At 33.7% G+C, this 14,153-nt stretch overlaps 1 protein-coding gene across 1 annotated transcript; it reads left to right on the top strand.

The window, feature by feature from the left end:
• Window positions 1–529: 529 nt before the first annotated feature.
• On the top strand, window positions 530–8,796 carry LOC121382678. Its single transcript, XM_041512213.1, has 4 exons — window positions 530–630; window positions 2,824–3,039; window positions 4,295–4,369; window positions 5,896–8,796. Exons 1-4 carry the CDS (start codon window positions 562–564, stop codon window positions 6,010–6,012), a joined length of 477 nt encoding a protein of 158 aa, XP_041368147.1. The 5' UTR covers window positions 530–561; the 3' UTR covers window positions 6,013–8,796.
• Window positions 8,797–14,153: the final 5,357 nt, after the last annotated feature.

Here is a 14,153-nt window from a genome sequence, read left to right as displayed (position 1 = left end):
TAATGACTGGAATTCGATGTAGAGAATCTTCAGTTTGTCAGGTGGGCTGGGTGTGTACGTATAATGACTGGTATTCAATGTAGAACTCTGTCAGGTGGGCTGGGTGTGTACGTATAATGACTGGTATTCAATGTAGAACTCTGTCAGGTGGGCTGGGTGTGTACGTATAATGACTGGTATTCAATGTAGAACTCTGTCAGGTGGGCTGGGTGTGTACGTATAATGACTGGTATTCAATGTAGAACTCAGTTTGTCAGGTGGGCTGGGTGTAATGAATTTAACGTTATATAAATCTAATCTTAAATTGTGAAATAAAATTTGGCAAATTATTCAGATTAAACCTAGCATATTCTAAAATCAGATTAACTATTAACTATTTAATAATGTGTCTCTTGTTATATTGGTAACATAGTGCAGTACTTAGTACTAGTACTATAATTTATACAATGAGTTTACTATGAAATGGACTATATCACATTACTGATTAAACTATATATTGTATTATGAACTCTAAAGTAAGTTTCTCTTTTACAGTTCCGTGAAGGAAGTATCGATGCCATTATGACTTTCAAAGACAAAAATGAAATGTCATTACAGCTCGCTGTTGTCCCAGACATTATCACTCGAAAGGTGAGAGTTGCACTTCACGACTTTATCACTCATGGTCTATTATACTTGATATTTTCACTCGTAATCTATTATACTTGATATTTTCACTCATAGTCTATTACACTTGAAATTTTCACTTTTAATCTGTTATACTTTATATTTTGACTCATAATCTATTATACTTTATATTTTCACTTGTAATCTATTATACATATTTTCACTTGTAATCTGTTATACATATTTTCACTCAATCTATTATACTTGATATTTTCACTTTTAATCTATTATACTTGATTACATTTTCACTCGTAATCTGTTATACTTGATGATATTTTCACTCATAATGTCTTACACTTCATGACATCATCAATCGTAATCTGTTATACTTGATATTTTCACTCGTAATCTATTATACATGATTATATTTTCACTCGTAATGTCTTACACGTGATAACATTCTCACTTGTATTTGACACTTGATGACATTAGGATTCATATTGTATTACTCATGATGACATTCTCACCTTTAACGTATTAAAACTAATGACGTTATCACACATAATGTATTTCATATCTTTTGTATTACACTTAATAACATTCTCACTTGTAATGCATTACCCTTGACAAACTTCTATCTCTTAATGTACTACACTTGATGAGATTCTCGTTCATAATGTCTGAAACTTGATGACATTCTCACTTGTAATGCATTACCCTTGACAAACTTCTCACTCTTAATGTACTACACTTGATGAGATTCTCGCTCATAATGTCTGAAACTTGATGACATTCTCACTTGTAATGCATTAAATTCGGTGTCCATTTTCATGGATTGAATCTAGGGTCTGCAACTTTACATCCCCCCTCCACTAGGGGCATCCCTGTGTACATGTAGGTATAGGCTTTACATCCCCCCTCCACTAGGGGCATCCCTGTGTACATGTAGGTATAGGCTTTACATCCCCCCTCCACTAGGGGCATCCCTGTGTACATGTAGGTATAGGCTTTACCATTAAATCTACAGAAGTACTTGATATCCCTGTTTTCATGTTTCATCATGTAGATGCAGTGTTAAAGAGTGTTCTCCCCTCCACTAGGGGCATCCCTGTGTACATGTAGGTATAGGCTTTACCATTAAATCTACAGAAGTACTTGATATCCCTGTTTTCATGTTTCATCATGTAGATGCAGTGTTAAAGAGTGTTCTCCCCTCCACTAGGGGCATCCCTGTGTACATGTAGGTATAGGCTTTACCATTAAATCTACAGAAGTACTTGATATCCCTGTTTTCATGTTTCATCATGTAGATGCAGTGTTAAAGAGTGTTCTGTTTTCAACATGGTAAAATAGTATTTGTTTTCTGTGTGTTGATAGATAAGGAACAACGAGCTGGTCGTATGTAGACACAGAGTAATAGTATTTTGTTTGTGTTGATAGATAAGAAACAACCAGCTGGTCATATGTCGACACAGTGTAATAGTATTTTGTGTGTGTTGATAGATAAGGAACAACGAGCTGGTCGTATGTAGACACAGTGTAATAGTATTTTGTGTGTGTTGATAGATAAGAAACAATGAGCTGGTCGTATGTCGACACAGTGTAATAGTATTTTGTGTGTGTTGATAGATAAGGAACACCGAGCTGGCCGTATGTCGACACAGTGTAATAGTATTTTGTGTGTTGATAGATAAGGAACAATGAGCTGGTCGTATGTAGACACAGTGTAATAGTATCTTGTGTGTGTTGATAGATAAGAAACACCGAGCTGGCCGTATGTCGACACAGTGTAATAGTATTTTGTGTGTTGATAGATAAGGAACAACGAGCTGGTCGTATGTCGACACAGTGTAACAGTATTTTGTGTGTGTTGATAGATAAGGAATAACGAGCTGGCCATATATAGACACAGTGTAATAGTATTTTGTGTGTTTTGATAGATAAGGAACAACGAGCTGGTCGTATGTAGACACAGTGTAATAGTATTTTGTGTGTGTTAATAGATAAGGAATAACGAGCTGGTCGTATGCAGACACAGTGTAATAGTATTTTGTGTGTGTCAGACAGTGTAATAGTATTTTGTGTGTTGATAGATAAGGAACAACGAGCTGGTCATATGTAGACACAGTGTAATAGTATTTTGTGTGTTGATAGATAAGGAACAACCAGCTGGTCATATGTCAACACAGTGTAATAGTATTTTGTGTGTGTTGATAGATAAGGAACAATGAGCTGGCCTTGCAGTGGGATGGAGAAGACTGGCTGGCCGATAAGGATGAGATTGTGGTGGAGGCCACGTTTGAGGCTTTCATAACAGAACAGCCGGAAGAACCAGAGGAACCGGAGAAGAAGGGTCCTAGTCTGGTTGTCATCATCATCCTCGTCGTGGTCTGCTGTGTGGTGGGATGTCTCGTCCTCATTGCACTCGTCTATGTAAGTGTGTAGGGACATTTCATATGAGGGTCTCATCCTCATTGGACCCGTCTATGTATGTGTGTAGGGACAGTTCATATACGGGTCTCTTTTTTGTCTTGTCTGGGACAGTTTTTTTATTGCTAATAATTTTTAAACTAAAACAATAATTGAAGCTTTTGTAATCATTGGCATGTCCCCCAATCACACATTTCACCACCACCACCGCCCCCACTGCTGGTGCCACCACCGCCACTGCCATTACTACTGTTTTTCTGTTTGTCCCATAACATGACTCATAGACAATGTGCTTGCCCACTTCCCCTCCCCATTGTGGGTGTCCCCGATCTCCAAATATAGAATCCTGGCTATGCCAATGTGTGCAATTTGCTAATTATTTCTATGTCTTGTACTCTACATATACAGCTTTTAGTCTCTGCAAATTAGTTCAATCTTCAGACATTTGCTCTTAAAGGTTGTGTTCACGACAGGACAAAAGAAGACCTTTACTATTATATGACCAGAAATACATTGTAGAATTATTAACTTTAAAATATGCATGCATAAACCTCCACATTTTCAAAAGATAAACATGCACATGCATGAAATAAAACCTTACATGTAAAACAAACACAGCGTAGTATCACTGGCTTTAAAATATGCATTAAATATAATTAAACAAGCTCCAACTATGCATAAAATAAAATTTCATTCTCAGAGAACCTGTCTGTAGGTTTAATATTTTTGACAGTAAATGTTGCCTAAATATATATAAACTATAACCAAAATCAGGGCTAGGACGTGGGTGTCTGGTTCTCCCTTCCCCCTCCCAAGATGACAGGTCCCCGAATTTTTACCACAATCACATTTTGAAATTATGTTTTTACCAATCATCCTTTTTGAATTGTACTTTGCCTTTAAAATAGTTTTCTTATCTCTATAAATTGAAATTGAGAAGAAGTGTTTTGAATAGATTTTTAGAAGTGAATTGTAACTTTAAACTAATAAAATATATGACAATCACAATGATTTTCTTATGTTTTTGTTATTTTAAAGTTAAATTTCATTCTTAAAAATCCATTCAAGACACATATTGTGAACAGCTTATCAAATATTGAGTTTCAATATATGTGTGTAGGTAGATACCCGTCAAGACAGAGATGAGTCAGTGATAGCACCTTGAAATACAAGCTTACAAATAGTGATCCTTTTTCTGTCATTATCATTTTGTCATTAATGTTTTCTAGTGTAGTTAAAAATTATTCCTGTTTTTCAGTGTTTCTGTCGACGGAAACAATCAAGCTTCAGCACCCAGTCTTCCAATGACCATCTGTATGAGAGCAATCTGAAGGTAAGTTGTTTATTCATATCAATGCATCAGTTATTTATTCACATTGAGCTATACAGCTCATCTGTATTTAAACAACATTACAAATACAATACATGTACAGGAAAAACAAAACACAAGTAAACAATACATAAACATGCATATAAAAGTGGTTGCTGCTGCTTATAATCGGAAAATGCCTTTAAAAAAACCTTTTTCTGAATTTATCTGCCTTATAGAGACATAAACCAAAATTACATAATTGTTTTACATTTTCTATATTATACACTAATTTAAAAGATGAAGGCTTCTTCCAGTAATAGGGTTTGATATATTGTGTTCTTAAATTAGAATATAAATACAGGGTATTGCAGGGTGAACTGTTTTCATAGGTATTTCAATTATACAAGTTTGGCTTCACATTTTGTCAAATTGTATTTTCAATTTCACTTCAAACCAATCATATTGTTGTTTATCCATTAACTGTTTTGATAGGTATCTCTATCTCAGTTATTCTGGTTTGGATTCATATTTGTAAAAATATTTGTCCAACACATATGTATTATGCACTCTCCATTTTAAAGGGTGTATACTACCAAATCAAATCCCATAGACGACAATAGTAACATATGTGGTTAAAACTCCTACCTGCAACGTATCAACCGACATAAACGCCACAAATATAAATACTACCACCCCTTACACTTAAAATGAATCAGAAAAAAATGGGGGTCAAGCTGCTCATTTCTGAGATAATGGGTAGCGTCTATGACTACCCTAGTTTCGCACAAAATTCGAGTACTTTTTTTTACAGGTACCCCATACATGTTTCAAGCACAAGGCTACTTGACACATTGGTACTAGATGAAATAAAATTGCAATTTATTTTTACCCAGATGAAACTATTATTTTTTACAACCAACACACTCACATTTATAACCAATCACAGGACTTGTGGTGTTCACTTCTCTATCAAAAGTTCAGTGCACCTCGCACTTTGACCCAGCCGGAAGTTATTTGGTTTAGTACTACCTAAAGCCACAAGGTGTGTTGCTATTCCTGTATGGTGTAGGAAGCTTTAGTTGACCTTGTTTACTGCAATACATGACTTCTTTATCACAAATGTGAAATCATTTTTCCAGATACTCATATTCATACATGATTACCTGTACTTACATGTGAAGTTTCTTATACCATTCTGAGTATTAAATTTAACACAAATTTGTATTGTTATTTTAATATCACTTAAAATGATTTAAAATATTTTAAAGTAATACAAATTATTGAGATATACAATTTTCATCTTGAGGCCACACATTAGTTTTTATTCACCAAAGAACATTGAGTTTTGTTCTCTGTGCAATTATAATTGATTTTGGTAAAATATTAAAAGATTTGTGGAACATTTAATAATAAAATTTTAAAATGGTTTTTTTTAGTTTCTTATGCAAATAACTGATATATATATATATATATATATATATATATATATATATATATATATATATATATATATATATATATACTCACACACTGATATTTGTTTTCAGCAACCACCATCACTTGCAGCCACTAATGCAATGTACGGATTACCCCCCAAACTGGATATCAACTACATGCCTTATGTTGTGGAAGATGACAGCAAGTTCATCAAAGAAAAACTGTAGATGTGTGGAATACTACAACAAACACACAACATACTATTCCGTAATGTGTGGAATCTAAAACAAACACAACACACTATTTTGTAATGTGTGGAATCTAAAACAAACACAACACACTATTTTATAATATGTGGAATCTAAAACAAACACAACACACTATTTTATAATGTGTGGAATCTAACAACACACTGTTTTCATAATGTGCTATCTAAAACACAACACACTATTTCATAATGTGTGGAATTTAAAACAAACACAACACACTATTTCATAATGTGTGGAATCTAAAGCAAACACAACACACTATTTCATAATATGTGGAATCAAAATCAAACAAAGTACACTATTTCATAATGTGTGGAATCTAAAGCAAACACAACACACTATTTCGTAATATGTGGAATGAAAACACAAGCTACTTTATACATACCAATAACATTTTTAGAGATTTACCAGAACATCTATGTAAATCTGTGAAATCCTGAGACTTCTGAATTTCCTTCAATCACCAAATGCTGTATCAGTAAGATTAGCTGTGATCTACAAGTATATTTTGTTACTAAGCATGAATAAAGACATATATAAACATTAAGTCAAGATGTGTGGTAGACCTCTCGGTGCATAGTAAAATTATTACAATATCTCTTTAAATGTTTATTGGCTTTTTATGATTTGGTTTGTTCCAAACTTAGTTTGACCCTGATGTTTGTCAGATTAATTTTATATTAATTATGTCTAATTGTTACACGATCACAAAATCCATATACAAGAAATGTTGCATATTATATTATTTTGTCTGTACAGTAAGACAAGCTTTCTCATACAGCATAAATAAATATATCATCTGTACGTTCAGAGTATGAGTACTTATATACATAATTTAAAGTTATGTCTTTGATATCGTGATGAGAATATTACTTCTGTCAATTAAGTACATGTGACTAATATACATAATTATATTCCGTCTTCTGAAAACTGGTTCCATTATGTACAACCAATTTGTCATTTCACATTTTAATTTAAATCCTTATTCTGGTATAACCAACATGTACCTTCATGAAATTAGAAAGCTTGCCATAATTTAAAGTCGTTCTGAGTTTGTTGCTACTGTAAAAAAAATTGCCAATAGTGTTTTTTAATTGTTAAAATCACAAAATGTTGGGGGTTTTCGTGCTTACAATATGAATCTCTGTGTACATGTTTTTCTTCTGATTTGTAGTACATGTACAATATGAATTTGTGATCACAATAATTTTATAGCTATTTTTTTATTTTTTATTAACCATGATTTAAAACTGAAATGACTCGAGTCCAAGGGAATCCCTTTAATGGCTAAGAACTCAGTATGTCCTTTAATGTATGGTTGTTATGTCTAGCGTAGATAGCTTAATAGTGCTAGTTGCTAATAAGGTCACCGTAGACAGTTTTTACGTGTCTACTAACATCTCTGCTCATTGTATACCTGTGCATATTCTAGATGTTTTTTTATAATGTTTTGATACTGTGTATTTTTATATCCAATTTTATGTGTATGTATTTTTCAACCTTTCTCACATTTTAAAAAATATTTTATTAAACCACCTGTGATAATAATTATTTTGATTGGGAAAACATAATTTAAACATGATTAATTGTAAGAATCAAAAACATTGTAGAATATAGCATTTGGCTTGTAACCGTTATGTTTGGTAAGCTCTTGTTGGAGTTAGTGATTGTGTTAATGTCCAGCAAGACACCTTCTTGATAGATCTGTGTTCTGAACACATCAAAGGTTTTATATAGTATGTGTAATAATGCCAGTCTGTTCTTCATGAGGAATGGATACCTAAGTTTGATGACAGAGGCTTTTATTAGCAATGTATTCCTTGGGAGACAAGATCACACTGGGCTGACAATTAGAATTGATTACGTCTATAGTCAGGATTTTAATTTTTTTTTAAACTTTAAAAAACATGTTTCAATTTTTTTTAAATATGAAAAATCCAAATATTTTTTTTTATAATTATTATATTATTGTAACATGGCATAACTCGTATTACATAGTTTACCAACAAAAAGAAAAGAAAAAAGGAAAAGAAAAACCTACATTAAAAGAAAAAGAAAGAAAATATGAAATTGTGGACTCAATTTTTTTTAAAACCTACATTAAAATAAAAAGAAAGAAGATATGAAATAGAGAACTAGTGTCAGCTTTTCATATAGTGGACATAACTAATTCTGGTTATCGGCCCTTGACAAATAGATATATGTAGATGTGTACCCGTTAAGGCAGCCTGTACCTAGGATGCGTTCTATGTTGCTGGTCGATATACCTACCCTACCTTTAATAGCACACACAAAACACAGTTACGGCAGTGGTTATTCTTTCAGAGCAAGTAGGCCAGGTAAGTAGGGAACTTGGCAATTTGGAAACATCAAAAAAAAAGAAGAAGAAGAAGAGTAAATTATAACACATTTAAAGATAAAATGTTGAGGAATTTATAATATTGAAATCATTATCAGCTTGTGTTGCTGTTGTGCCGTATAATATTAAAACAAACTCCTGTAATATTACAATACTCATTTCAGTTTATTTTTATTTTGTATATTAAAATTAACATGTTGCATGCTGGTACATGTAGATGGTATTTGAAATGGTTGCCCCTTTGAGAGACATGCTGATGATTTTGTACTTAACTTTTGTATTTTTACTTTTTTTTCCATTGTTTTTTACTGACATGGCTCAATAATGGTACTTAATGCATTCCTTTTTGTATTCTTGCTTATAATAAACAGAGTAAATACAAACGTCCTTGTTCTTCCATGTTGTTGGTGGTCAGATGCTTAAACGAAGTGAGATTCAAACCGCATGCAGTGTATGTGGCGTTTTAAATCAGATGTCAAGAGAGCAAAGCTTACATTGAAGAAAGATTGATAGTGTGTACAGGTATCTTGTGAAGATTTCTTTCAGTATGTGGAAATATAAAAGTTTGTTTGTTTTGTTTAACGACACCACTAGAGCACATTGATTTTCTAATCATCGGCTATTGGATGTCAAACATATGGTAATTCTGACATGTAGTCATCAGAGGAATACATTTTCCCTAATGCAGAGAGGGATCTTTTGTATTCACTTTCCCACAGACAGTAAAGCACATACCACGGCCTTTGACCAGTTGTGGTGCACTGGTTTGAACGAGAAAAAACTATCCACCGAAGTGGTTCGATCCTGCGACGCAAGCACCTCAAGCGAGCACTCGGCCGACTCATCTAAATCCCGCCATATATGCTGACTGTTCAGAGTAGTGAAATAACGTGCAGTAAGTTCTAAATGCAGACTTTATTATCAGTGTCACAGAGTTCGTTTTAACGATTCATCCCAGATTTATCATAGCATATTTGACAATGGAGAAGGAAGGACGGAAATGTTTCATGTAACGACGCACTCAACACATTTCATTTGCGGTTATATGTCGTCGAACATATGATAAAGGTTCACACTTTATGGGCTGTCCGCCACTTCATGGGCTACTCTTTTCGATTAGCAGCAAGGGATCTTTTATATGCACCATCTCATAGACAGGATAGCACTGACAATGGAGAATTCCAGCATTGATACCTACCTGTGATAAACCATTTTAAAACTACCAATTACAATCAATGATACGATGCGGATCTTTAATATTCACCTTTCTACACAAGACCGTGCATACCACAACATTTAACTGAAAGGGGAAAGATCGGCATTATTACTATTCATTAAGACTTTTCACAAATGTATCGGAGGATCGTTTTAACAGAAATATGTGGAATACTAGGTCAATATTGTAATGCTTTGTAATAACCTGTTCGTACAGTCTATATCGGGCATTATATCAATCAGGTCGATTAAACGTGGAGAAATATCTTGCCGCTCGCCACGACCGCGATATCACCATCACACCAACAGACAAGTACACTCATACAGATCTATAGGTGAGTGTTACAAATATTAAAATATATAACGGTGCAATGTTTTTGTGTGTGGGGTTGTTGTTGTTTTTTTTGTTTTTTTTTTGGGGGGGGTTCTTTTTTTATTTTGTTCTTCGCTTTCGTCTTCTTCTTTAAATAATAATTGAAATGTATGAATACAGTTTTATTCAAAACGTATAATGAGATAGTAATTGTAAACTATGTTATGGAGCAGATTTTCCCCATGCCAGTGTTGGTGTCCCCTACACAGGCTACAGTGATTTTAAATATACTAACCAATATGTATTTTCGACTTTGCAAGATAATTAGTCGCGAAAAAGTCCCGATAGAGTGGCAGTCCTCCTACAGGCGGTGCAGGAAGGATGAAGTGGTCTTGTGTCGTCCTCGTATCGGCCATATAGAGAATACTACATGAGTGGCCGTTAGATACCATTTATCTTACAACGAGTTGTTTTAAAACGTATCTAACCAGCAAAAGCGAGTTGGATATGTTTTTAAACAATGAGTTGTAAAGATACAAGGTATCAAACAGGCACGAATGTTGTATTCCATTTCTTACATATCCTGAAAAAACAGCTTAAAAATAATTTTAAATGCCTTTTCCAACGAAAACCTATTTACGGTCCTTGCGCTTATCGTTAACTTGTGTATCACAGACAAGTCAATTTCAAGTTAACTTGTAGGGCCTACGTCTTTTTTGTCATTGAATGTATGGCATTGGTGACCTGGTCATCACCTAGGAGCAGCCAGTCGTATGTCTTTAAAATGTTATCGCACATATATGTATTAATAAGTATGTGTTATAAAAGAAATAACGAACAATGTTCTCACAAACGGGTGTGTACGAAAAACATTTAACACATACATTTATTTTAAAGAAGGACCCTCGTCCTCAGTGTGAACATTGTCAGTGCACACTGACTGTGCGACACATTTTGGTGGAGTGTGATCATCTCAAGCCGACGAGAAACAATATATTTGGCAGCAGAAATGTTTTGTAAGGTTTTAAATTCCACCCAGAATTAATCTTGAAGTGTTAAAAATATTTTGATTTCTATGAAAAGTTTTAAAATATACTTACCTTGATTTTTGTATTGTACATAATTTTAAAGTACAATTACCTTGATGTTTGTATTGTATTCTATTGTACGTTTCCCACAGCTCTTTACGCTGTGTTTTTACATAATGGTACAATTTTTTACTTTTAATCAATCAATCAATTGGTTTATTCTGGCGAAGCTGAAATCAGCCATTGGCTGAAACATACAAAATACATTGCGTGAATACAATAGTGTTAGAAATTTTCTAAATATAAATAAACTAATGGAACTAATCCTATTGATGTACTTACCTCTGTTTGACACCTAATAGCCGATGTGTATTTAATCATATTGATGTACTTACCTCTGTTTGACACCTAATAGCCGATGTGTATTTAATCATATTGATGTACTTACCTCTGTTTGACACCTAATAGCCGATGTGTATTTTTGTGCTTGGTTTGTCGATAACCATTCATTCATTCATTCATTCATGATTAGTCACATAACATAAATTATAATGTATGTACATTTTTTCAAGATTTGGGCTAATTTTTTAGAACATCTGTCTTTTATTTCAAAATATATAACTTACTATCAATCATATATTTTTTTACAATAACATCCAGGTATAAACTTTGTTTTATTTACACTGCATACTAAAGTTGAACACTTAAATGTGATAGAGAAGTTACGTAATTGTGTGTTGTGGTGACACACGTTTTATTTCCTCAACGTTCAAGCACAAATGTGTAGAGTAATTAACCCATTTCTGAAATACGAAACCTTTTTTTTAAAAAGTGTATGTCAAGCTGAAACATTAGACAGTTAATATTTAATAAGTTTAGTAAAATATTTTCTGCATGATTTCGTTTCTTTTTCTAGTCAACAATACGAACTGTCCTTTTTTATAGCATATTTCCTTTATAAGCATCTAGAATTATATATATATATATATATATATATATATATATATATATATATATATATATATATATATATATATATACATACATACATACATACATACATACATACATACATACATACATACATATATATATATATATATTGTAAAACGGACATCATATTATTGGTTACGGGTACTTTATTATCGTGCATATTATTGGTTAATGCCTCTTAAATTCAAGATAGGAAAAACAAAAGATATAGAGGTTTAACCACAACAAGCAAATTTGACGTTGCATTTGCTTCAGGACGTAGTAAAACTCGACATAGATCAAACCCTGCGGTCAGAATCCCACTCACTCGTCTTTTCAGATTGAAAACTGGGCTCAACTCCCCTATTTTCCGCGTGTAGGAGTGGATTTATATAAATTATGTCCTGAAAAATTATTTAACATTACTAGAGTTTGACTAACAATTTTGCAAATTGAAATAGAAACACAATTACACATTTTTACAAACACAATAAAACAATAAATAAAACTGAATATGTATGTAATACAGAACACTGAAAGTTTGTTTTTTGTCCATTGATGGAGAAGTGTGACGTTCATACAGAGATTACATTTAACATACTGCAAAATTAAAACTAATGTAATGTCAACAAATGCTATATAAATGCGTGCTGAACGACACAACCTACAATCTGCTATGCTATATAAATGCGTTCTGAACGACACAACCTACAATCTGCTATGTTATATAAATGCGTGCTGAACGACACAACCTACAATCTGCTATGCTATATAAATGCGTGCTGAACGACACAACCTACAATCTGCTATGCTATATAAATGCGTGCTGAACGACACAACCTACAATCTGCTATGCTATATAAATGCGTGCTGAACGACACAACCTACAATCTGCTATGCTATATAAATGCGTGCTGAACGACACAACCTACAATCTGCTATGCTATATAAATGCGTGCTGAACGACACAACCTACAATCTGCTATGCTATATAAATGCGTGCTGAACGACACAACCTACAATCTGCTATGCTATATAAATGCGTGCTGAACGACACAACCTACAGTGTGCTACCACAGCCGGAACACACTAGTTTTTATTTCAGTCGAGCGCTTTAAGGAAACCTATATTACAGGGACTATCCTGATTGTATTATAAATAATTGGGTCTGCAGAATTCAAATTTGGTATATATAAATTAAGGCATAAAAAAAGTGTTTTGGGAAACCTAGAAAGAAAGCCGACCCTAATATTTTTTCGATGTATTTTGTTTCTCCGATTTTCCGATTTTGTATTAATATATAGTTGAAAAGAGTACATAAAAACCTTTTATCTGTAGGGGTGAATGAAAACCAAAATGGTCGACCTACCCTACATACGTTTTGTCGACATGTTCCCTGAAACACATTTTGTTTTCAAGGCCTAACAAAGAATTTGTTGTGTTTAACGACACCACTAGGGCACATTGATTTCTTAATCATTGGCTGTTGGTGTCATATATGGTCATTTTGACACAGTCATAGAGAGGAAACTCGCTACTTTTTTTCATTAGGCAGGATAGCACATATTATGGCCTTTGATACACTGGCTAGAACGAGAAATAACTCCATGGGCCCGCCGACGGGGATCGATCCCAGACCGACCGCGCATTAAGCGAGCGCTTTACCACTGGGCTACATCCCGCCCCCTTTGAAGACGTTATTACATTTAAAGTTGTTGACATATGACAGAATCTGACAGATCCAAAACATAGAGAATGGTAAACGCACGCAGTTGGGGTCTGATGCCCAGGAAATAAGTTAGATCTGTATACTGTGAGTTGTTCCAATTACAAAGTAAAATCTCTGTGAGCTAGCTGTTGGTTGTCAGATTTCACTCACTACCGTTATTGAGATATCGGAATCGCGTTCCACACACAAAAAGCCACTTAACTTATTACGGATATGGGTGCCACGTGCCAATTAAGATTATTGCTCATTACATAACGAAATATGACAGTCAACGTAATTTGGTTAGTAGCTTTTATATTTAACCTATTAATATTTAGTACTAATAACCTCTCGATGTATGTATTTATGTATGTATGTGTGTGTACATGCGTGCGTGCGTGCGAGCGTATGTATGATGATGATATTCTTTATTTCCTCCATAAATGAAGATTGCATACAATCACACGTTCAAATTAAATAAATAACACAAAAATACAGGTACCG

The sequence above is a fragment of the Gigantopelta aegis genome, chromosome 10 (genome assembly GCF_016097555.1).
Source record: "Gigantopelta aegis isolate Gae_Host chromosome 10, Gae_host_genome, whole genome shotgun sequence".
Taxonomy (NCBI): domain Eukaryota; kingdom Metazoa; phylum Mollusca; class Gastropoda; order Neomphalida; family Peltospiridae; genus Gigantopelta; species Gigantopelta aegis.
Note: the sequence above shows the minus strand (reverse complement) of the source record. Positions and strands in the feature narration are given on the sequence as shown.